The sequence below is a fragment of the Dipodomys spectabilis genome, unplaced genomic scaffold (genome assembly GCF_019054845.1).
Source record: "Dipodomys spectabilis isolate Male_0828 unplaced genomic scaffold, ASM1905484v1 ptg000095l, whole genome shotgun sequence".
Lineage (NCBI taxonomy): Eukaryota > Metazoa > Chordata > Mammalia > Rodentia > Heteromyidae > Dipodomys > Dipodomys spectabilis.
This window is the reverse complement of record NW_024870772.1, coordinates 28,507,142-28,533,789: the sequence shown is the minus strand read 5'-3', so window position 1 is coordinate 28,533,789 and position 26,648 is coordinate 28,507,142. Positions and strand designations below refer to the sequence as shown.

General features: G+C 42.6%; 1 protein-coding gene across 1 annotated transcript in view; it reads right to left on the bottom strand.

The window, feature by feature from the left end:
• LOC122112870 (phospholipid-transporting ATPase IB) overlaps positions 1-21,955 on the bottom strand; it is a 421,079-nt gene extending 399,124 nt beyond the window's left edge. Inside the window, exon 1 of the mRNA XM_042685833.1 lies at positions 21,819-21,955. Coding sequence (XP_042541767.1) covers positions 21,819-21,919 — 101 coding nt within the window. The 5' untranslated portion in view covers positions 21,920-21,955. The remainder of the gene's footprint in view (positions 1-21,818) is intronic.
• Positions 21,956-26,648: the final 4,693 nt, after the last annotated feature.

Sequence of the window (26,648 nt, the reverse complement as noted above, 5' to 3'; positions counted from 1 at the left end):
CCTGAATCCAGCATCTTTTACCTGTCCCTCTCTCTTTTGCCTATAAACATCACTGGGGACTCTTTTTCACAACAAGTCACTTCCAAATCAACCACCAGACTTTTTTCATCTCCCTTCACTATCAACTTCATTCAAGAGGACAGTTCTACCCTGCCTCTACCCATCAACCATTACCTTTCAACTCTCTGCTGCCTGCCATTCCACATGTCCCACACTCCCATGATTAAAAGCCATCTTTTCTGTCAGACTAAAATGTCTCCATTTTATAACAAGTCACCATTCTACTAGTATTTCCTGGAATGATTTGCTTCTTGGCTTCAAACTGTTAACTCAACTGCATTGCTGGTGACCAGCTGGTCATGTCAGGGGTGTGAATCTTTCTCAATGGAATTAAAGAACAGACCTTCCCTCCTTGAGTGGGAACTTTCCACTGACTTCATCAACTTCCTCCAATTATGAACATCAGCCACCCTGTTCCCAGTCAGCTGTAATGAGACAGACCCCTTTAAGTGGGAACTTTTTACTGATGGTTAAAGTGTTTCTAGCTTCCTTGTATACCCCATCACTCTAGAAACCAATTGTAACTATGATGGGAACCTGGCTCTTTATCAACAAGGAGAAGGGACAACATTACCCCTTGGGTTCGAATAAAAACAGAGCAGTGCCTGCCTAGCTCTGGGGAGAGAGGCAGAGCACCCGTCTGTGCAGAGGTAAAGTGTCTTGATGAAATCTCCTGTATCTTTTGTGTGTTTATTCATTTTCTGACACCAGAGGGTTTTGTGTTTCTAACACTCCCTCTAACTGAAATTTCTCTGTGCTCTAACTGCCAATCTTAAGAAATTCTGTCTACCTCTGCTAACATTTACACTTTCTTTCTCTAGGGCCATCTGTCACTTCTAGTACCCTCCTCTCCTGGTTTCTTTTCTATACTTAAATAGGGCTCATCTCTGAGGATCTGCCCCTAGTCTTTACACATTGAACCATCATTTCTACTCATGGCTCAGACTGCCACAAATATTTCCATAAAATTGTCTTCAAATCTACCCCAGCCCTGTCTCTATCACAAACTCCAAATGGACCAATACACATTTGTTTATTGATTAATAACAGGGACACAGATGTTTAACTATGTCTTTAAGCAAGTCTGCTTTTGTATGAATATCATCCAGTATACACATACAACCTAGATGGCACAGCTTTAGCAATATGGTACCCATGTATAGAACATTATTTGTACTGTAGCCTGTGTGTGTGTGTGTGTGTGTGTGTGTGTGTGTAGGCTAGTACTAGGACTTGAACTCAGAGCCTGAACACTGTCTTTTGTCTTTTTTATCAAAGCTGGTGTTGTACTTCTTGAGTCACAACTCTGCTTCTGGCCTTTTGGTGGTTAATTGGAGATGAGTCTCACAGACTTTCCTGCATAGGCTGGCTTCAAACAGTGATTCTCAGATCTCAGCTTCCTGAGTAGCTAGGATTATAGGCATGAACCACCAGGGTCTGGCAAGCCTCTTGCTCCCTAGAGCCATAATGAACAAAAGGAGAGATTAAATCAAGCACAAGATACAATCAAGACATAGGTGAACATGGCATGTCCAAGGCTGCTTCGAGTATAACATGGCTCACTGTTTTCAGAAAAGTATTTTTATAATAAGTAGAAGGCATATACTCTAAAATAAAATGTAGTACAGTATTTTCACAATAAAAAGCAGAAAAAATAAAATAAATTAAATAAAATAAAATGTATAACTACAGCAAATGCCAGAATAAGTTACATGGTCACTTATTATCATTAGCAAATACTAAACAACTAAATTAGGCTAGAAATATAGCTCAAATAGTAGAATACTTGTCTAACAAGCATGGGGCTCTGTATTTAAGCCCCAACACACACACACACACACACACACACACACACACACACACACACATAAAACTAAAGCTTTATTACAACCACTGTAGTAAAATTAAAGTATACATGAAAAGTAAATTTGCTTTACATGAAAATGTATCTATAATCTTTAATGCTAAATAGTAATTACAGTATAGTAATTGTTGTAGATTGAGTCCCGCTGCAGTGAGGACTGTTTCATCAATAAACTTTTACCAGGCTTGCAACCTCTTCTGGTTTGCACCTAGGTTGACTGCCCTTCTTGAATGCTGCCTTGCTTTTGGTTTTCTACAAGCTCTGAAAACTTAGGCAAATTGTATCTTTGTATTTGGGTGTGTATGGGTGTATGTGTGTGTGTGTGTGAACTTGCCAGTCCTGAGGATTGAAATCAGAGCCTGTGTACTGTCCCAGAGCCTTTTCACTCATGGCTGGCCCTCTACCACTTGAACCACTTCTGGCTTTGGAGAAGTTTATTAAAGATAAGAGTTTCATGGACTTTCCTGTCAGGGCTATCTTTGTACATTGATCCTTAGATTTCAGCCTCTTGAGTAGCTAGGATTATAGGCATGAACCTGGTAACAGGCATCTCTGTGAGATATAGTGCAACCCATGTGGTTCAGGCAAAACACACTGAAGGCTGCTCTGAATCTTTCTCTCCTGTAACTACCTCTACTTTAAAGAGTCTGATGGACATGGGCCAAAGAGCAGAATGGCTGAAAAGGGCATTAGGAGCTTAGCCCTGAAAATGGAGGATCCAACATGAATGCTGTCTATATCATCCTCCTCCATCAACCAGACCTCAAATCTAAAGGACAACAAGAAGGTCAGAAGCATCCAGATTCAGCCAGGCCTAGTTCTCCACCTCTAACTGCCAATATCCATCAGTGCCAGGTACACACTAGATACTAAAAATAAATTTGTTGAATGAACAGATTTTAAACCTCAACTGATATAAATGGCTTCAGGTTGCCAACTGCTGCATTAAATCCCCAATGAACCTGCATCCGAGAGCAGATATCAATCAGTTCAGGGTGAAGAAATGGCATTAAAAGCATTAGACTAAGCATCCCTGATCAGTAGTTTGTACATAAAAGCCTAACATCAAAAAACACACAACACATCAATTTCTGACCTTAAGTTACTACACAACACCATGGAGAGACTCTCTACTGTGTTCAATGAGCAATTAAGAAAGTCATAGAATAAGCTAAGCCAAATTCCTATTTTCTTTACATTTCTAACCTTTGCCTGTACAATCAAAGTCTTTCTGCAAAAGGTTTACTCTTTAAATTGTCCGGAACTGTGCCCTGTGCCTGGGAGGATGTAAATAGAGGCAGACTTCATTATCCAGAAGGGAAAGGTCCAAGACACAGAAATAGACAGGATGTACAATGCTAAGTTCCACCACCTTTGGAAAGTCTGAGAGATGCTGGGGCACTTGAAACAGTCATCTCTGCCATCAAAGAGTGGGGTCATGGGACAAAAAAAAAATCTCCAGAGATAATAACAATACCAGTTGACCCAAGATATATATCATGTTTTATATCCCCATTCATTTGTTTTTGCAGTGCTGGGGATAGCAATCATGGCCTCTCACATGCTATATAAAAGCTCTACCCCAGCCCTATGTTATTCTCCCTCTCCTTGCAATTTGTGTGTTTGTGTGCACATGCTCACTCGTGTGCACGCATATGTGCACACTGGTCCTGTGGCTTGAACTTGGGGCCTGGGTGTTGTCTCTGACCTAGAGCTAGCACTCTACCACTTGGGCCAACTTTTGGCTTTTTTTTCTGTTCAATTGGAGATAAAAGTCTCGCCGACTTTTTGTCCAGGTTGGTTTTGAACTGAGATCTTAAGATCTCAGTCTCCTAAGTAGCTAAGATTACAGGCATAAACCACCAGCACCTAGCTCTCCTTGCAACTCAAAACAAAACAAATGACAATTTTCCATGCAATTTTTATTATATGCTTAATAATTTAAAGCTATCCCTGATAACCTCAGGCAAATACTAGAAATAATCTTCAGACTCAGATTACTGCCAAAATAAAATGTTAGCAAGGTGTTGTATCTCACCCCTATAATCCTAGCTATTCAGGAGGTTGAGATCTGAGGATCACTGTTCAATGCCAGCCCAGGCAGACAAACTGAAAGAGACTCTTATCTCCAATTAACCAGCAAAAAGGAGATAGTTGAGGTGTGGCTCAAGTGGTAAAGGCCAGCTGTGATGACAAACTAGGACAGAGCAAGAGCAAATGGTCCTGAGTGGAAGCCCCAATACTGGCAATAATGATGACAACGATGATGATGATGATGATGGTGATTCTAGTTTGCTCCTTGATACAATTCTCCTACTAGCCAACTAACATATTATCTTTTATTTTTTCTTATTTTTAATTTTTTGTATACTGGAGACTGAACCCAGGGCTTCACACCCCCCCAATCCTTTTGCTTTTGTTTGTGAGATAATGTCTCATACCTTTGCCTCTAACTCATGATTCTTCTGCTCCACCTCTCATATCTGTTATTACAGGTGTGCACCACCGCACCCATTGTTACCTCTTAATCTCTAGTAATATAATGCAAAGTCTATTTTTAATGCAAGTGGTATGTACCAAGAAGGTGGGAGAGTAGTTCTCAAACACACAATCTAAAATGCAAACAATGATGATATTGAAATCCATAAGGCACTCAGCCAACCTTGACTAAAGTGCTTTATGTATATTAACCCATTTAGTCTTGCAAGTGAGTCTGTGAAATATACACCACCAGATGCAAATGACAAGAGATGAGGACCACTCACAATGAGGTCACAGAAGTGAAGGTTTCAGAGGATAAGCAAGAATCTCCCTCAGACAAGATGCACCTAAATTATTCTTCTGTAATATAAAGTTAAAAATAAAATACCTTATCATAGACTCAACAACCAGGTGAGTTTTGTGCTTGAGACAGGAAATGGGATATGATTGGCAACCTGGGGGTATAAACAAGAAGAAACAACAAAGGGAAAATGCAAGTATCCACACTGACAGTGCAGTGCAATATGAGTCATAATCGATCATTTTTCAGGGAATATACCCTGGGCCAAAAAGGTATTTTTTTTAACAATTTGATATTGATATATTTTCCCCCAGTACTGTGGCTTGAACTTGGGGCATAGGCTCTGTTTCTGATTTTTTTTTTCTGTTCAAGGCTAACACTCTACACTTGAGTCACAGCTCCAGCTTTTTGGTGGTTAATTGGAGATAAGAGCTTCTCACATTTGGCTGTTAAGATTGACTTTGAACCGGGATGTTCAAATCTCAACCTCCTGAATCATTAGAACTATAGGTATGAGCCATCAGAGTCTCATGGCCTCTCCTTACTGCAGTTGGCTTCAAATTGAGATCCTCAGAGCTCAGCTTCCTGAGGACCTAGGTAAAAAGGATTTTCATGGATAGTCCACATCTAGAACCAATGTCTGGGAGTCACAAGAAGTTTTAATGTTAACGAAGAACTTTCAACCCTGCTTACCATGAAGGCATTAGAATGCTTTTGTGAGATGAATTCAAATGTTCCCATGGAGACCAAGGCTTGTGTTTAAGCTATATGAATTATAAGCATTAAGAGTATGAGCACTTATACATATACATTTACCAATGATGAGAGAAGACTGGCAAAGGTATCAGTAGAGAGTAGAGATCTTATGTTACATTATGTTTCCTAACATTACAATATCTTCAATATTTGGCTTACATATATGGCCAGGTCATGTCAATAATCATGATGCAGGGTGCTGGTGGCTCACTCCTATAATCCTAGCTACACAGGAGGCTAAGATCTCAGGATCGAGTTCAAAGCCAGCCTGAACAGGAAACTCCATGGTACTCTTATCTCCAAGTAACCACCAGAAAACCAGAATTAGCACTGTGGCTCAAAGTGGTAAAGTGCTAGACTTATGATCTCCAGAGAGCAAGACAATCAATCCACCGAGACATAGTCAAAAGTGGACAAAAAAAGTTTATTTACTCTATTTACACCAGAAAGGGGTCCTGAGACTACCTTGTCCTGGGCTAAATACCCATAACCAAGAGCAGCCTCAACCACCAAACCTCCAAGCCTCCAACAGGCAGCTCTGACCCCCCTCACCTTTATTAGTTAGTCTGCAAACCTCCAAATTAGTCAGTCTGCAAACCTCCAAACCTCAGACCTCCAAAGCTCCAAACTTCCAAAGGGAAAGGCTTTTCCTTTTCTTCCCTTTCTCCCCCTCTCCACAGGCCTGCCCTGCTCTGCTCTGGGAGGCGCCTCTCCACAGGCCTCTCTAGAGGGAGGTCCCAAATGGCTTCCTCGAGAGGCCCCAAATGACCTCTCAAGAAGGCCCCAAATGGCCTTTGGAGGAGGTCCCAAATGCCCCCCCCACCAATGGCCTCTCAAGGGCTGGCCTGCCCATCACAGGCTGCCCTGCCCTGCTCTGCTCAGGCAGGCTTTTTCCCTCATGCTGTCTCTCCCTCCACTCCTACTAGTCTCCTTGTCCCTCTCCCTTCATCCCTCAGGACTCATGGTTTTTCCCCTACTCTCCTCAGGACTCCTGGTCTCCTCCTTCCAGACTAACTTTTCCCCCTAAATTCTCCCTAACCTCTCCTCAGGCCTTGGAGCACGCAGCCTATATATACCCAGATAGGCTGCGCCCCAATGGTTTCAAACCGCCATTCGTGCTCCTCCCCCAAGCTGCCCCCTCTCCAATCCCAATAGGCAGCTCACCATGTGGGGCTCAACGCCCCACCCTTTTCGGTGGCACATCCCGCCCCTTTCGGCGGCAAAGCACGCCCCCCCCGCGGCACGCCCCCTGGGGCAGTGATGTCAGCCTCTCAGCGCCCTGCTCTGTGGGGTGTGGCCCTGTCTGTGGAGCTCTGAGGCTCACCTCTTGATGCCCAGTAGCAAGCTCCAGTAGCAGTACACAAAATTATAAATTGAATCTTTTTTCTTTCTTGCTATTGTTTCTAACGTATTTATAAGGTACCATGTGATTTTTTTGTTGCTTTGTATGTTCCTCCCCCACGGTATAACTCCTGTTTTCAATGTATGTGATGTCGGGTGCCCTGCATCTTGTATATACACTTCTCTAATTCAGAGAGGGGAAGGGAAAAAACAAAATCCTTAATCCTTAAATAAGGATACTGGATACAGGTTGACCCATTGTAACAATGAAATGTACAAAACACTATATTGAAAATGAACTTTACAACTTCGGTGGGGGGGGGGCGGGGGAGGCTGTAGTTGTGGAGGTGGGAGGGAAGGGATGGTAGAAGGAAAACGAAGGAGGAGGCAACAATGCTCAATAGGAAATATAAAATGTACTCATTACTTGCTCATGTAACTGTAACCCCTTTGCACAGCATTTTTACAATTAACAACGTACAAAAACTATAAATTGAATTAATTATTGCTAAGCACCAATGGCTCACACCTATAAGCCCAGCTGTTCAAGAGGCTGAAATCTAAGTGCCACAGGTCAAACCCAGCCTAGCAGGAAAATCCATGAGACTCTTATCTCCAATTAACAAGCAAAAAGCCAGAAATGGAACTCAAGTGATAGAGGCTCAAGCGGTAGAGCACCAGCCTGGAGCAAAAAGACCAAGTAAGGACACAAGAGGCATAAAGTCCTGAATTCGAGCCCCAATACTGGCACTGGTCTACACACACACACACACACACACACACACACACACACACATACACACACACACACATGCACACACACACACAAACATTTTATTTGAAAAAAATTTCAAATTAAATATTATTCACAATTCTGAGGTCCCTAAGAATATTCAAACCAGACTCCTTTGAAGAGCTTTCAGTTAACAAAATGAATACCAAGAAGCTGAAACATGTGGAGGAGGGGAAGACAAGGTGAATGAAGAGAGAAAGGGTGGGCAAATACAGTCAAAATAGTTGATGTACATATGGAACTAGGTAAATTGAGGGGATGGGTAGATGGGGAATGATGGAGGAGAATGACACTGATCAAGATGCACTGTGCCTCACTCTACTCTGTGTCGCCACTCTTGGAATAGAATGTGTATATATTGTTCTCTTGAAACTTAATTTATTGTGGCTACCTAGTGTGTATGTGAACTCCCTCTACTCAATGCTGGACTCTGTAGAATAATTCAATAAAACTTTTTAAAAAATAGTCAAACCAGAGTCCAAATTGGGGGGGAAAACACCCTGATGGCCCACATAAAGAAGGAAGGGGAAAAGGGAAGAAACAGCATGGTGGCACATGCCTGTCATCCTTGCTACTTGGGAATCTGGAGATGTCTCTCAGTGGTAGAGCACACTCTGTAAGTCCTGAGTTCAATCCCTGGTACCAGGGAGAAATGGAGATAAATAAACTTGATAAATTCAATAAAATTCTAGTTGTCTATTTGGATCAAGTATAAGGTTTTTGTCATTCCATGGTAAAGAATTCCATGGTATTTGGTTGAGGGAGGAGGTATCAGTGAAGGCTTAATTTCTTGATTTAACAATAACTTACACACATAACCTTAATGCCCAAAAATCTAGCACATTGTTTTTTAGCCTGCATATTTATTCTCTAGGCAATCTACATGCTTTGAACAAAGTGATACTCAAATCTACTCTGCTTCACCCAATTTATGATTTGATTGTTTGAGTTATCAATCTCATCTAATCAAAGATAAGACTAAGCAACGTACATGGCAAAAAAAACAATACTAATAGTAATGAATATATTATATATTAGTGAATATATTATATATTAACATATACTAATATAACACTAATAGTATATATTTTATAATATTGTATTATAATGATATATAATACTGACGAATACAATATTCCCACCCTTACACAACACTCTTGATATATGAGCCTTGGATTCCTACTTTATGAGGTCTGACACTCTAGTTCTTGTTCACTAAGTGGAATGTCTTGACAATAAACCCCCTAGAAATAGAAAGAAATTAGGGTGTCTCTTGAGTAGAGCTGGTGACATCCCCACCTTGCTGAGAAAGGACACAAGACAGACATAATCTCCATGACACACTGATGAACACCCATGTACCTCTGATCTCTTTGGGTTGGTCTACTATGGAGATGAAAGGGGGTTTGCTCCTGCTATGAAATCAATCAGCCTGCTCCTAGTCCACTATTCAAAATAGCTCCAAATAAAACAAAACTTGAGAACAAGGACAGTATCAAGAACTTTCTTGTCACTACAACTGGAATTCTGGAAATCATCTGGGTCTATACCTCCAGGCATTTACAACCCCACTTTAGCCATCCCTAAGGACACTTCTCTAATACTCCAGCCTTACAGTTTTCCCTGAGCAATGACAGCAGCTTAGTGTGCTTCTTAAATGTACAGCAAAGCCCTACACCAGGGGCTCACATCTGTAATCCTAGCTATTCAGGAGGCTGAGGTCTGAAGAGTAGGGTTCAAAGCCAGCCCAAGCAGAAAAGCTCTTATTCCCAGATAACCATCAAAAAACCTACCAGTGGGTCTATGGCTCAAATGGTAGAGCATTAGCCTTGAGTACAAAAGCTCAAAGACAGCACCCAGGCCCTAGATTCAAGCATTAAAAAAATAGTGCTGAAACATTTCCTGACAGCACATGTGATCCATAAAGTCTGGAGATCACTGGTATTGACAGAGTCCTTACATAATGGTGTCAGACCCCAAAGTATTATGCCCCAAAACGTATCTCTTTGACATATTTCGAGATGGTGATTCTAAGAAATTGCAGATGGGACTGACTCAAAGAGACTGTCCTTTAGTAGAAGAAATGTATGATATTGGTGAAATAAACAACCAGTAGCAGGCTTTTATATCTAATACTCCTTTTTCTGCTGAAGATCTTTTCACTAGAAGCAACTTTTAGGTGTCTGACACTTGACTCAAAATAAATTTACTGGTGCCTGTTACTTAGGAGACCCCATCTGCATCACAAGACAACCCCATTCTAGTATGTGAACCTCCTTTGCTCAACCTTCCATAGCCAGCACCACCGCCATTACCCCTGAAGCCCAAAGCCACTATCCCTTGTTCAGCTGTATCTAAGGCTCAGCAGCCTCTGTCCCCTCCTTTCATTTTTGCGTGTTGTGTATGGCTCCCACGTTTCTATACACAAATAAATTTGTTATGGCTTTCTCCCTGTGAATCTATTGTTAGTTTATTTCATAGACTATAATTATCAAACCTTCTGAAGAAGAAATGCACTAATCCTCTCCAGCTGATATTGTTATTCATGCAGGTCTGAACAACCAATTCTCCCAGAGCCTGTCAAGCCATAGTAAATGTAACAAATATTCAGGACAGGCAGAGAATAATCCACCATAACTGCCAACTTCCCAACCTCAACCCTAAATCATCTTTTTTTTTTTTTAGTAGTGGGGCTTAAACCCTGGGCACTGTCCCTCAGCTCTTCAGCTCAAGACGAGCACTCTACCACTTGAGCCACAGTGCCACTTTTGGCTTTCTGAATGGTTTATTGGAGATAAGAGTCTCATGGACTTTTCCTGCCCAAACTGGCTTTGAGCTGAGATCCTCAGATCTCAACCTCCTGAGTAGCTAGGATTACAGGCATGAGCCAGCAGCGCCCAGCCCTAAATCATCTTTTAAATTGCGTTTCACATAAAACAGCAAAAGTAGCTAGAACTCTCTGATTTAAGTTATGAAGAGCTGGCTTTCATTGATGAGCAAAGAACTGGGTCAGCATTTAAATGATCAACCCCAACCTCATGAATTTCCAGGACTTTCTTTGTAAAACATCCCTGCATCCCAACAATGGTCAAACATCCCCTTTTGTTCTCTCTAAGCACTGTCCCTCTGGAAAGGGCTGCCGAGTCACATTTCTGAGAGAGCATCTGCTGTTTATTGAGTGACTCCATCGTAAGTAATGGAGCAAACCCTTTGAGGGTACTTTCTATTCTGAAGCCCCAGGTCCCAACAGAAACAAGATTCTCTGCAGTCCATGTGCTACCAACTCTTCCTATTTCTATTCTAGCCCAGATATATTGTAAACAAATGTTGAGTGTTGCTGGGAACTTAGGAAATGTTCTTTGATTCCAGGTGGTATGGTCTCTTAAACTTAGCACAATCATTGTGGGACAATATTGACCCCTTTCTTGTCTGTTCACCTCACCATCCTTTTTAAACACCCCTCCTTGTTCTAGTACTGGGGCTTGACCCAGACATACTCCTTTTTCACTCAAGACTGGTATTCTACCACTTGAACCAAACCTCCACTTCTAGTTTTTTGTTGGTTAACTGAAAATATGAGTCTCACAGACCTTTCTGACTGGGCTGGCTTTGAACCATGATCCTCAGAACTCAGCCTCCTGAGTAGCTAGGATTGTAGGCATGAACTATTAGAGCCCAGCTGGAAGTCATGTCTATTTTCAATAAAACATTCAAATATTTACCAAAGTGTCCAACAGAGAATGGAGAGTTTAGCATTAATTTCCTATTCTCCAGATACTTTGTTTAATTTGGTTTTTCTTTTAATTTTTGAGAAAATTGTGCACATAGAGGACAATTGCAAAACTATTATGAGTTGCCTTCTGTCTTTCACTCAGTTTTGCCATAATGGTGATATTTTTCATCACAGCACATAGTGGACAGGAAGGAAATCACACCAGCAAGCACAGTACTCATCTAACACATCCAACTCCAGACCTGTGTTCAAGGTTCACCAGGTTCCTACCCTCCTACCTTTCTCTTTTCCTACATCAAATTTAGGGAGTTACATGCCATTTAGTTATCATACCTCTTCAGTCTACTCCAATTCTAGCTAAATTTTAATCTTATCTCATTAACTGATCTTTGATGCTTAATTCAATAAGAATATGAAATGCTCCCAAGTTCACAAAAAATGATAGAAGTTCCTAGAATTATGGAAAGAAGTAACTGATTCAATTTCTCAAGTCATAGGCACTCATCTATTTATAAAAATGAGAATGACATAGAGATCAAATTCAAAGTAGGCTGTTACACACCTAAAGGTCACTTTGATTTTATATTTTAAGAAAAGAAGCAAAACTCCATCCTCCTAGATACCTGCTGATTCCTTAGAAAAGTCAAGAATAAAACTACAGTTCAGATCTGGTGGTTCGCACCTGTAATCCTAGCTATTCAAGATCTAAGGATCTCTGTTTAAAGCCAGCCTGAGCTGAAAGGTCTGTGAGACTCTTATTTCCAATTAAGCAGCAAAAGCTATAAGTGGAGGTATAGCTCAAGTGGTACAGCACCAGCCTTAAGCAAAAAAAGGCAGCAAGAGTGCAAGGCCCTAAGTTCAAGGTGAAGAAGGAGAAGGAAGGAAGGAAGGAGGAGGAGGAGGAGGAGGAGGAGGAGGAGGAGGAGGAGGAGGAGGAGGAGGAGGAGGAGGAGGAGGAGGAGGAGGAGGAGGAGGAGGAGGAGGAGGAGGAGGAGGAGGAGGAGGAGGAGGAGGAGGAGGAGGAGAAGAAGAAGAAGGAGAAGAAGGAGAAGAAGAAGAAGAAGAAGAAGAAGAAGAAGAAGAAGAAGAAGAAGAAGAAGAAGAAGAAGAAGAAGAAGAAGAAGAAGAAGAAGAAGAAGAAGAAGAAGAAGAAGAAGAAGAAGAAGAAGAAGAAGAAGAAAACAAAGGTGTTCTGCTTCTAAAAATACAGTTGAAGAAAGCTCAGATATTCATTGGCTACCTGAAATACATGTTGATGAAGGTTCCCCAACTTTCATCAGACAGGTTGCCCTTCCAGGGATGCAAAACAGATGACACTTCTAGTTATAAGCATCTTCTATGGCGCTAATTGTGTTTTATAAAGTAAGGATTCTTGATCTGTTGTGACACTTGTATTCAGAAAATAGAGTCTGGTTTGAAGATCGACCAAGTATATCATCCTCTAAAGTAAAAATAGTACAGACAGGAGGGAAATATTGAAGCTGGGTAGGGTACCATCAACATCAACAATTAATCTGGATATAGAATAATTTTTAGCTTTGCCAAACTTGACAAGAGCCATTGTTTCAAATCAGGAATATGTTAGCCTTGCTTTTAAAAACAGTGACTGAAGCTGGACACCAGTGGCTCACGCCACTCAGGAGGCTGAGATCTGAGAATCACAGTTCAAAGACAGCCCGGGCAGAAAAGTCCATGAGACCCTTATCTCCCATAAACCACCAGAAAACTAGAAGTGGCACTGTAGCTCAAGCGGTAGAGCACTGGCCTTGAGCTGAAGAGTGCAGGGACAGTGACTAGGCCCAGAGTTCAAGACCCATGACCGACCAAAATAAAAACAAAAAAACAGTGACTGAAGAAGGGTGCCAGTGGCCTACACCTGTAATCCTAGCTACTTAAGATGCTAAGATCTAAGAGTTGCAGGTCAAAGCAACCCCAGGCAGGAAAGTCTGTGAAACTCATCTCCAAAAAGCAGGTAGTAATGGCTAAAGTGGTAGAGGGATAGCCTTGAGTAAATAAAGCTAAGGGACAGTGCCCAGGCCCTGAATTCAAGCCCCAGAGTAGCACAAAAAAATGAAATAATACTAGGGCTCCTTGGCACAGGTCGAAACTTCTTAAATAAAGATCCAGAAACACAAGTCAAAGAAAGGCTGGATAAATGGAATTGCATTAAACTGCAGAGCTTCTGCATGGCAAAGGACATAGTTAGCAAGATAAATAGAAAGCCCACAGACTGGGAGAAGATCTTCACTGGCTATACAACAGACAAGGGCTTCATATCAAAAATATACCTCAAAAAATTAAACCCCCCAGTAGCAAGTCCTCAAAGAAACAACCACCCCCTTAATAAGTGGGCTAAAGAATTAAAAAGAAAACAAAGGAGAAGATAACAATGCTACACAAGAAATGTACTCATTACCTTACTCATGTAACTGTAACCCCTCTATACAGCATCTTTAAAATAAAATTAAATTAAAAAAAGAATTTAAGAGACTTTTCTGGAGAAGAAGTAAGACTAGCCAATAGACACATGAAGAAATGTTTGACATCTCTGGCCATAAAAGAAATGTAAATCAGAACTACATTGAGATTCTACCTCAGTTAGAATGGCCATTATCAAGAAAACAAATAATAACAGATGCTGGCAGTGCTATGGCAAAAAAGTAATACCACTACACTATTGGTGGGAGTGTAAACTGGTTCAACCACTCTGGAAAGCAGTATGGAGGTTCCTCAAAACACTAAACATAGAGCTCTCCTATGATCCAGCAATTCCACTCCTGGGCATTTACCCAAATGATCACAAACAAGGCCACACTAAAGCTACCAGCACAATTTGTTCACTGCAGCATTATTTACCATAGCTAAGATATGGAACCAACCCAGATGCCCCTCAGTAGATGAATAAATCAAGAAAATGTGGTATATATACACAATGGAATTCTGTTTCCATCAGAAAGAATGGCATCTCCCCATTTGTAAGGAAATGGAAAGAGTTGGGGGGAAAGATCATATTAAGTGAAGTAAGCCAGACCCAAAGAAACATAGATTCCATGTCTTTCCTCATTTGTAACAATTAGTGTATGTCTAGGATAGTCCTAGCAGAGGATCACAATAACTCAATAGCTATGTACATATGATCATATAAAATAATGCTAATCAAAATGAACTCCAAGATATGGAAACAAGAAAGTTCTTTTTGTTTTTGTTTTAATGTACTGTATGAAGTCATTTCTTTTTCTTTCATTTTTTTTCCTTTGGTTTATCCCCTGTTGTTATGATTTTTTTATTTTGGTACCTTATGTTTTGTATATACATATGTCTGATTTGGGGAAGGGAAGGGGAAAAACAAAATGGTGAGACACAGGACAAATGGTGAACCAATGCAGCAGTGATACTCACAAGACACCATTGTTGGAAATCAACTTCACAACTGGGGGAAGGGGAATCGGGGTGGGGGGAGGGAAAATAGGAGAAAATGAGGGAGGGGTAACATTGTTTGACTAGAAATATATATGTGTAACTTATGTAACTTACTTACGTATCTGTAACCCCCTCTGTACATCACCTTTACAATAAAATAACTTTTATTTTTGGTTGGTCGTAGGGCATGAACTCTGTCTGGGCCTGGGCGCTGTCCCTAAGCTCTTCAGCTCAAGGCAAGCTCTCTACCACTTGAGCCACAGCGCCACTTCCAGTTTTCTGATGGTTAATTGAAGATAAAAAGTCTCTCGGACTTTCCTTTGAATCTCAATCCTCAAATCTCAGTCTCCTGAGTAGCTAGGATTACAGGCATGAGCCACCAGCACTCAAGTTGATGCATGCATTTTTACTGTGACCCACCACATGAGGTTAAATATGGAGTCTCCCACTTATGACATCATGTGGTGACTCAAATTAGTTCAGGTTTGGGAACATTTTAGATTTGTGCTATTCAGAATAGGTGATGCTTAACCTGTATAACACAATAATCCCATACAAATCTAGGCCATGGTACTCAATTCCTTTTACTATAATGGTCATATTCTATTTTAAACTCATATTGGCAAAGCCAGCAAAATATTTATATTGAGAAATTTTCCTTTTAAGATAAATCAACTTAAATAAATGCAATAATTTGACAAAACTCAAGTTCTTGCTTTAATGAAGACTTCTTTGTTCACTAAAACGCCTACCTGAAATGAATGAGTCATTCAGAAAGAAGTTATCTATAAACACTTCTAACTTGTTTTGAAGACCTCATTTCAAACACAGGAGAAAACTCTTCAGCATTGAAATTCACAGTTTCAAATGGCATGCTCATAATCACATAGAAAGATCGCATATGCCTGACTATAGATGACATAAATATTCCTCACTCCTTTGATCAGTCAAGATATTTGCTGGAGAATCAAACATTTGAGCTTTGAGTATTTAAAAAAAAGTTAGGGCCAGGTGATGGTGGCTTACACCTGTCATCCTAGCTACTCAGGAGATTGAGATAGGAAGATTGAGGTTCAAAGCCAGCCTGGGCAGAAAAAGTCTGTGAGACTCTTATCTCCAACCAGCAAACTGCCAGAGTGAAAGTTTGGTCAAGTTGTAGAACAACAGCCTTGAGCAAAAAAATGAAGAGAAAGCACTGTGGCTCTGAGTGCAAGCCTCAGTACTAACACAAAATAACTAATTAAAGAAAATCTAAAAGTTACATATACAAAAGGAAAGCAAGCTCATTTCACTTAAGGCACATAAAAGGATATGATGTCATCTGTTCCCTATCAGGTGATCTATAGAGAAGCATAGTAGACTGTGGTTGTAAAGTTAGAAGGATGAGTATCTAAAGGATGAACATCTTTTGGAGGTGATGACACTGTTTTAAAGCTGACTGTGGGGGCATTGTTCCACTGTCAACTATAAATATGCCAAACACTGCTGAATTATAACTTTAGTCAGTCAGTGCTAATGTGGAGCTTGAACTCAAAGCCTCAAACTCTTGCTTGACATTTTCTACTCAAGGCTGGCATTCTACCCCTTGAGCCACAGCTCCACTTCTGGCTCTTTGCTGGTTAACTGGAGGTAAGAGTTTCTTAGGGGTTGGGAAGTTGGCTCAGTGGTAGAGCGCTTGCCTTGCATGCCTGAGGCCCTGGGTTCGATTCCTCAGCACCACATAAGCAAAAAGAAAAAAAGCCGGAAGTGGCACTGTGGCTCAAGTGGTAGAGCACTAGCCTTGAGCTGAAGAGCTGAGGGACAGCGCTCAGGCCCAGAGTTCAGGCCCCACAACCGGACCCAAAAAAAAAAAAGAGTTTCTTAGATTTGTCTACCCAGGCTGGCTTCAAACCTCAATCCTCAGATCTTAGCCTCCTGAGGATAACAGGTATGAGCCACTGGTACCCAGAAAATTGTAACTTGAAATGTTGAATTATATACTTAAACACTTAAAAGGAGACAGGAATGTTGAAATAGTACATTAATTACTATCCATTTATAGAAAATAAAGTTACTGATCTCATAAATTAGGCTCTTGAGAATCAATGCTTAGGAAAAAAATACTACTTCAGGAAGTGACCCTGTGGTTCAAAGTGGAAAAGAGCTTGCCTTGAGCCAAAAGAGCCCAGAGAGACCCAAGACCTGTGTTCAAGCCCTAAGACCAAAAAAAAAAAAAAAAAAAAGACTACTTTACAATTCTTCACCATTATAATAATGCAAATTCATTAGCCTCGATTGTGGAAAATGTCAGTAAACATACCACAGGTCTCAGACACTGGTGGTATTATTACTGTCAATTACAAGACCAATAATAGCCAGTATCCATTGTTTGTTCAGGCCTATAATCCTAAGCTACTCAGGAGGCTGAGATCTGAGGATCATGGTTCAAAGCCAGCAGAGGCAAGAACAACTATCTGTGAGACTCTTTTTTTTTTTTTTTTGTCAGTTGTGGGGCTTGAACTCTGGGCTTGGGCGCTGTCCCTGCGCTCTTCAGCTCAAGGCGAGCACTCTACCGCATGAGCCACATCGCCACTTCCGGTTTTCTAGTGGTTTATTGGAGATAAGAGTCTCACGGACTTTCCTGCCTGGACTGGCTTTGAACCACGATCCTCAGATCTCAGCCTCCTGAGTAGCTAGGATTACAGGCATGAGCCACCCGCGCCTGGCTCTGTGAGACTCTTTAACCAGCAAAAAGCTAGAGGTGGAGCTACGGCTGAAGTGGTAGAGCACCAGCCTTGAGTAAAAAAGCTAAGGGATAGCACCAAGGGCCTTGAGTTCAAGCCCTAGTACCAGCACAAAAAATAAAAATAAAAAAGAACAAGACCAAAGTTTAGAGAAGTATGTGCAAATATAGCCAAAGCACTTCTAGAAATTCATGGAACTGCCTAGAATTTAGAGTTCCTGTGAAGTGCTTTCCTTGGGATTGCCTAACCCACAGTCTACTGCAGAAGTCAAATTATTCATCTTTCCAGGCATGTCCTTGGTCCCAGCCTCTTTTCTTTTTTGTCTTTTTTTTTTAATTTTCATTTTTATTGTTATTATAACTAGCCTTTCTTGAGTCACACCAGTTCCAAACGTTAACAGTGAGTGTTGAAATCCCTGTCTAGAAATGAACTCTATCACCTTCACCAAGCCCAAACACAACCTCTCTCCTCCATACCAAACTCCCAGCCTTTGTTTCTGCCTTGGATCAAAATTGCTGGGGTTGGAGACATGGCTCAGGTGGTAGGGTGTCTGAGTGTAAAGCATCGGAGCCCCAGTCTTGCATGTAAAAAAGAAAACACCATTCACCCACAGAGACAAGATTCTAAGGCAAAACTGCAAGGTTTCAAAGCAGAAAGGGCTTGAGGTGAAGGAGAAAGTGAGCAAATTCTGTTTCAAAGAAATCGGGTCTCCTGAGGTGTTCAACAGCCAAAGAATCAGACATCCCTGATTCAGTAGACAAGTATGAGCCTCAGTAACTCCATGTGGTCCTATCGTTCCAAAATTCTTGACTGAGCAGCTACATGGTTGAGAAAGTGTGAGGCATTGGGTTCAATCCTCAGCACCAAGAGAGAGAGAAAGAGTGGTAAACAAACAGATAAACCCTCTATGGCCCTGATTGTAAGAAAAATATCACGTTTTCTCATGAAAAAAATATATTAAGAAAAAGGAACTCTGTATCAATTTCTATTTTGAAACCATTCTCTTGAATAGCCTCAACATGTATGTGTGACTGTTTGTGTGTGTGTGTGTGTGTGTGTGTGTGTGTGTGTGTGCTATCCCTTAGCTTTTTTTTACTCAAGTGCTCTGCCACTTGAGTCACATTTTCACTTCCAGCTTTTTGCAGGTTAATTGGAGATAAGAATCTCACAGATTTGGAAGTGGCGCTGCAGCTCAAGTGGTAGAGCACTCGCCTTGAGCTGAAGAGCTGAAGGTCAGCGCCCAGGCCCAGAGTTCAAGCCCCACGACCAACAAAAAAAAAGTAAATAAAATAAAATTGCCTATTTTTAGAGCCGGGCGCTGGTGGCTCACGCCTGTAATCCTAGCTACTCAGGAGGCTGAGATCTGAGGATCGCGGTTCAAAGCCAGCCCGGGCAAGAGAGACCATGAGACTCCTATCTCCAATAAACCACCAGAAAACCGGAAGTGGCGCTGTAGCTCAAGTGGTAGAGCGCTCGCCTTGAGCTGAAGAGCTGAGGGACAGCGCCCAAGCCCAGAGTTCAAGCCCCACGACCGACCAAAAAAAAAAAAAAAAATCTCACAGATTTGTCTGTGAAGGCTGGCTTTGAACCACAATCCTCAGACTGAGCCTCCTTAGTAGCTAGGATTACAGGCATAAGCTACCAAAGCCCAGCTAGTATAAGCCTCTCATGGCTGGTTTCTTTTATGTAATAAAACATCGTGGGTTAACCCATGTTGTCATATACATATTCTATCCCTTTTTCGTTCTCAAAAAACATTCCATTGTATAGATATACCAGACTTTTATGTTTTCATTCATCATTTGACAGACATTTGGATTGACCATTATAAATAACGTTGTTATGAACATTTTGTACAAGTTTTGTGGGAGCCTATTTTCATTTCCCTATGTTATATATAGCTTTGAATGATGTTCCTGGTCACCTGGAAACTTTACATTGAAGCCTTTCAAGGAATAGCCATACTGCTTTCCCAAGCCGTGGCACTAGTTTACGTTCCCATTAGCAATGTGTGAGGGTTCTACTTTCTCTACGTCTTTGCCAAGGCTTGTTATCTATTTTCCTGATTAGAGCCACCCCAATGTGTAAAGTAATTCACTGAAGTCAATATTCTGTATCTTAAAATAAGCCCATGCACTCTGAATTGAGGACTCAAGCAGCTATGCAAAAACTATACTTTTTAAAGAATAAAATATATTCAAAAGTCTTTTTCCTTTTTTCTGTTATTTTATTGTAAAGGTGATGTACAGAGGAGTTACAGTTACATAAGTAAGGAAATGAATGCAATCAAAAGTTGTGGGGGGAGCCCGGTGCCAGTCGCTCACGCCTGTAATCCTAGCACTCAGGAGGCTGAGATCTGAGGATCGTAGTTCAAAGCCAACCCCGGGCAGGAAAGTCTGTGAGACTCTTATCTCCAACAAACCACTCAGAACACTAGAAGTGGCACTGTGGCTCAAGTGGTAGAGCACTAGCCTTGAGCTGAAGAGCTGAGAGACAGCGTTCAGGCCCAGAGTTCAGCCCCACGAACAATAACAAAAAAAAAAAGTTGTGGGAGGGGGGATGGATGTGTGTGTGTGTGCTCATACTGGGGCTTGAACTCAGGGCCTTTTTCATTCAAGGCTGGTACTATACCACTTAAGCCACTTCTGGCATTTTGATGGTTAATTGGCAATAAGAGTCTCTCAGATTTTTTTCTGCTCAAGCTCGCTTTGAACCTGGATGCTCAGATCTCCTCAGCATCTTGAGTTGCTAGGATTATAGGTGTGGGCCACCAGCACCCAGCAAAGGTCATTCTTTTTTTTAGGGGGGGTGCGGTCGTGGGGTCTGGGTGCTGTCCCTCAGCTCATCAGCTCAAGGCTAGCGCTCTACCATTTAAGCCACAGCGCCGCTTCCGGCTTTTTTCTTTTTTGCTTATGTGGTGCTGAGGAATCGAATCCAGGGCCTCAGGCATGCAAGGCAAGCGCTCTACCACTGAGCCACCTTCCCAGCCCGCAAAGGTCATTCTTGAAACCTCAAATAATGCCAGCACAATCAACATTCCCATAAAAAATAAATGTTACTCCTTTCTGTCAATATGGGGGGGGGGGTCCAGTTGTGGGGCCTGAACTCTGGGCCTGGGTGCTGTCCCTCAGCTCTTCAGCTCAGGGCTAGCATTCTACCACTTGAGCCACAGTGCCACTTCCGGCTTTTTTCTTTTTGCTTATGTGGTGCTGAGGAATCGAACCCAGGGCCTCATGCATGCAAAGCAAGCACTCTACCACTGAGCCACCTTCCCAGCCCCAATATGCAATATTATTCTATCACAAATCCTATCAAGCCACAACAATGTCCAACAACCAGTAAAAACACTAATGGACTGGTGGAATACACAAACACTTAACAACAACAAAGAGTTTTACCCAAAACTTTCAAGAAAGCACACTAGATTAGAATTCAGGTTCATCAATAATCTATGATCCATCAATGAACTTTTCTGTAGAGCACGGTGTTCTGAATAGCTCATAGAGCTATGAGGTATGATCTAGGCCTGAAAGTTTAATGAAATTTGAAAGTGAAATGCCTGTATCAAAAATAAAAATAAACAATAAAATAACAAAACCAAAAAAGCTTTGTATGGCAGAGACCATTTGCTTGCTAATCAGAGGGATGGGCTTAGTCTCCAGCTCTTCCATGAAGTAACTACAGGACCATAGGCAAATTATTTCTCATCCTTACGCTTCAGTTTCCTCATCTAGAGCTCAGAATGCCTGCTTCATGAGTTGATAGACTCTCATTGTTACCTTCTGCTAACTCTGGGTTAAATTTCCCAGCAAACAAACCTCTTGGCAAGTGTCATGAACCATTGAGGACTGAATGGGGAGTCCTGTGATGGACGTGCGGGATTCTCTTTTAAAGCATTTCCCCACATTATAGCTGGGAGCTACCACAGGACAGCTATCCATGAGGGGCAAGGGGATTAAAATGGGATCCCAGGGAAATTCTAGAAAGGCAGCCTGGGGGGACGAAAAGAGAAAAGTGCCACATTTCTGTGGGTGACATCAGGACAATAACTTCCTGAGGGCCCTGCAGAAGGGCTGGGCACAGCACGGGGGGGGGGGGGCGGGATGAAGGCAGGGATGGTGAATTCCCAGGACCCCATTGGCTGGGCCGGCTGGGGAGGTGAAGGGGGGCTGAGGTGCAGGCGCTGACGGGATGGAGAGGACCAGCTAGGTGTGTGTGCGCGCGCACGCGTGCGCGTGCGTGCCTGTGTGTGTGCGCGCGTGTGCGTGTGTGTGTGTAAAAGCTATCCTTCCCAGCCAGGACTCCACTGCAGCCGACCTGCGTCTCTGCGCAGCCTCCTCTCCTACCTGATCTGGTTGTCGCGGAATTTGTTGAGTTGCGGTTGGTTGAGGGAAATGGTGCGGGCCGGTGCCTCCGGCTGATCTCCAACAGACGTAGCCCGGGACATCTCATCCTCTGCCTTCTTGTAGCCGGCAGAAGAACGGACGGGTCCTGAGGAGACGAGGCACGGGGTAGGAAACAAAACACAAAAGAAGTCAGCCTCGGGCGCACGGAGGGAGGCTGGCGAGCGCGGGCTGCGTGCGAGGACCGGCGCTGGGAAGAGGATGCTCTCGGGCGAGGCTGAGGCCGCCCCAGGTACCTCAGGAGACGCGGTTGCCGCTGAGGCCGCCCGCCGCCGCCGCCGCCGCGGCAGACTCCGCCCCGCCAAGCCATGCCCAACCCAGCGAGGCCACGCCCACACCGCCGGCGCAGCTTCCCGCCTCCCCCCGCCCCTAGCCGGGCCGCCTGGGGTGGGGCGGGAGGAGTGGGAGGCGCGGGGAGGAGTGGGACGCGCGTGGTGCGGCCGTGTCCGCGATGGCGGGGGGCGGGCGGCGAGTCTCCCTCCCTGCAGGGGCGCAGGGGCCAGTCAGGACCGCTGGACCCCAGATTATGCGGCCAAACCAGAGAGACACCTTCACCTGGCTAAGGAGCTCCTTCAGTCCCAGGGATTGCTCTGCGGGCCTTGTGCGCGTTTGGATCGCGCTCAGGTGAAAGGCCACTGGGAGATGCCCCGAGTCCAGTCGTAGAGGAAGGGGATTGTTTGTTTGCTGCCCCTGGGAACTTTCCCGCCGCCGCCTCAAGGCTAGCGCTCCACCACCACCTGATCCACAGCTCCACTTCCTACTTTGGGGCTGATAATTGTCAGTAAGAACCTCACAGACTTTCTTGCTTTGCCTCCTGAGTAGCTAGGATTACAGGTGTGAGCTACCAGCACCCGGCTGCACAAGAACGAACGAAAAGAAAAGAGAAAAGCAGACAGACAGACAAAGAGGAGAGAGACAGAGACAGAGAGACAGACAGCAAGAGAGAGGGAGAGAGAGAAAGAAATAAAGAAAGAAAGGAAGGAAAGAAAGAAAGAGTCCTACTCCCTGTGGCAGAGGCTTCCACCTCGAGCTGGAAGGACCTGGTTGCTTTTCTCCATAGATTTGCCTGATCTCAGGAGTGTAGAAGCTAGGGACCACTGCATGAGCTTTCATCTCTTTCTTAAGTTACTGTTTCTGTGGTTACCACACATGCCAGCCTGTCTCCTAAGATCGATTTCAGTCCTGTAGTGAAGTCTGTCTGGAGCGCTAAACTTCCGATCACCTTACCTTGGGGAGGTGTCAGCCTGGAGAAGGATGTGCATACACACACACACACACCCTGCATACACACACACACACACCCTGTGCTAGAATTGTTACATGCACCCTCACAAAGTCATTACCACTTCTCCAACCATATAGGATGCAGAGGAGAGGACCACCTTCCTTGAAAATTGACTTTTGGGGAGAGACTCTGAGATCAAGAATCATGGAGAAATGAAAGGCCTACGGATGGAACTTTATCTTGCTCTCCATAAATATAGTCTATCTAATACCTGACAACTTTTTCACCTATCAAAGAAAATGTAATGTTACCTGTCATTTAGAAAACTTAACATCTTACTGGAGTAAACCATCACTTCCCACTTACAAAGAAAACTGGTCATTGTTATGAAGAAAATTTTAAAAATAAGGTTTTGGCAAAATTATCTTCTTATAGAGAGTATAAGGATTATAATCTTTAACATAAGAGGAGGGTAACCAAAATGTAAAAGAGCTGACATACTATCTTGAAATTTGTTTGATAAGCCTGGTGGGGTGGGGGGTAAAGCCTCTCGGTTCACCTAAGCTAGGGCATCTGGTGAGTACAGTGTTGACATCAGAGTTCATGGCTACAGGCCAAGTTCACTGACTTTATTGTTGTTGTTGTTAGTGTGTGGTACAAACAGTTACAATTCCATAAATCAGGTTATGACTACAGTGTTTCTTGGTCAATGGCACCTCCTCTTCGTTGGCTCATTTTTGTGTGTGCATGGCACCCAGGCTGTTCCCACCTCTTTCCCTATTGTCTAACTACTTGTCCAGGGTTTTTCTATCCAGACTACTGGCCACTGAGCCCCATGTTTATGGCCAACAGGAGAAGCAAGAAGTAAGAGTCCCACTTTTCCCACACTGGCTAACTCACCAGCTCTGGTTCTTGGACTTCCATCAGGGTAAGTGGGGTTTGTTAGTTTGTTTTGATTTTGATTTTTTGTTGTTGTGTTGGGAATGAACCCAGGGCTTTGTATAGGCTTGGACAAGTGTTCTACCACTGAGCTACACTACACCCCCAGCCTAGGCTGAGTTTCAAAGCATTAAAGACAGATGGAGAATATTTTTACAACAAGGATTATATAAAAGTGTTGTGGCTTTTTTTTTCTCTCTGCCATTTACCATGTTTTGTTTTCCCCACACAGCATTTATCATTACTTAACATTATTTACTGAAAGTCTGTCTTCCTGTACCCAAAAGTGTAAGATCCAGGACAGCAGGCATGATGCTTGGTCTGCTGCAGTGATCTCAGCTCCTACAACAATGCCTGGCACATAATGGCCACTCACATTTGCTGGTAGAATAAATCATTTTGGGCCAAGTCATATAATGGATATCTTTGAGTGCCTCCAGACAGAGCTGTAGACAAACACACACATACACACACACACACAGAGCCCCAAATACAACACCAACACACTAGTTGGGATCAAAATAGTTCACTGCCAGAGTTGAACTCACCTAGAGCTGTTAACTCCTATGCATGGTATTCTCTTCTCTCCCTTGGTATCACCAAGGGAGCTCCTACTATTCCCTAATTCCTAGACCACACCCTCACAAATTTCCACTGTTACTGTTCCCTTCTTGTTTCTTTCGCTTCCTTTTTCTTTCTTTCTGTCCTTTTTTTCTCCCTTTTTTCTTTCTTTCCTTCTTTCATTTCTCTCCTTTCCTTTCTTTCCTTCTTCCTTCCTCTCTTTTTTCTTTCTTTCTTTTGTAGTGTAGGTCCTGGGATTAGAACTCAGAGCCTCGGTGCTGTCCCTGAGCTTTTACACTCAAAGCTAGCACTCTGCCACTTGAGCCACAGCTCCACTTTCAGCTTTTTGGTGGCTAGCGATATTATACTTTCCTGCCCAGGCTGGCTTTGAACTGTGCTCGTCAGATCTCAGCCTCCTGAGTAGCTAGGATTACAGTTATAAAAGCCACCAGTGCCCAGCTTATTTCTTTCTTCAAAAAAATTTTTATTATCCTTAACTAGTTGTACAAAGGAGTTTCCATTTAATATGCCCCTTTGTGAATACATTTCATCTTGATCAATGTCACCCCTTTCATCATTCTCCCCCATTTTTCCCAACCCCACCCATCTTCACATACGTATATTGAATGTTATGATTGCATTTGCCTACGCTTTCTCTCCCCATTTGTCTACCAATCCCCACTCCAACAACACATAATTTAGCATCTTGCTACTCATTTTGTTAAAATGTAAGTTAGTTGTTCAAAGTTACACCATTGGAATCCTCCCCTGCATAAATCATACTTTTTAATCTGTTTATATATGCACATGATTTTTTTCTAGCCCTGTTTTCTTTCTTCTTTGTTTGTTTGTTTTTTGTTGCTTGTGGGGCCTGAACTCTGGGCTTGGGCGCTGTCCCTCAGCTCTTTAGCTCAAGGCTAGCGCTCTACCAATTGAGCCACAGTGTCCACTTCTGGCTTTTTCTGCTTATGTGGTGCTAAGGAATAGAACCCAGGGCTTCATGCATGCAAGGCAAGCACTCTACCACTGAGCCACCTTATATATGCACATGATGCTTATATGTTTACACATATATTTATAATTTAGATCTAACTTCCACATATAAAACACACATTCCTTGTCTCTCTGAGACTGACTTACTTTGCTTAACAATTTTTTCCAGGCTCATCTATTTCCCTGAAAATGACATAAAATTCAATTGGATATATATATATATATACCACATTTTATTAACCCTCTCATCTGTTGTGGGGTATCTAGGCTATGTCCATAACTTGTCTATGGTGAATAGTGCAGCAATAAACATGAATATGCAAGTGTCTTTACTCTATCCTGACTTGTAATGCTCTGGGTAGATGCCCAAGAGTGGTATCACTGGATCATAGGATAGTTCTACATTTATTCTTTTGAGGAATCTCCAAACTGTCTTTCAAAGTGGTTGTACCAGTTTAATTCTCATCAACAGTGTAATAGGGTTCCACTTTTCCCACATCCCCACTCCCTTAGCATTGTAAGTAATGCTAATGAGAAGCCATTACTGAGAGTCATGTTAGAAACTGCTGGAATCCCAACGCAGAAGGTTTATGTCCTGACTTCAAAAACCCCAAGTAGTTTAAGGCACTTAAAACTTAACTAGTTTAAGTTATAGCCATGATTACAGCTGATTCAAGTGAGCAACAGTTTATGACAAAGTAGTTAACAGTACTCTTGAAAGCCAGGTGCTAGTGGTTCATGCTTGTAATCATAACTACTTAGAGAATTAAATCTGAGAATCATTGTTCAAAGCCACCAGGGCAGGAAAGTACATGAGATTTTGATCACTAATTAAGCAGCTGGAAGTATAGCCCCAGACTTGAATGAAAAAGCCAAGCAAGAATGTAAAGCCTCTGTGCTGGCACTAATTAATTAATTTAATAATTTGATTAATTAACTAATTTAAAGAATTTGTAGGGGGGGCGGGGAGGGAGGGGGGGAGAATTGAGGGGGGGAGGCTGGGAAGGGATGTGAAGGGTAAACAAAGGAGGAGGCTGCAATGCTTGATAAGAAAT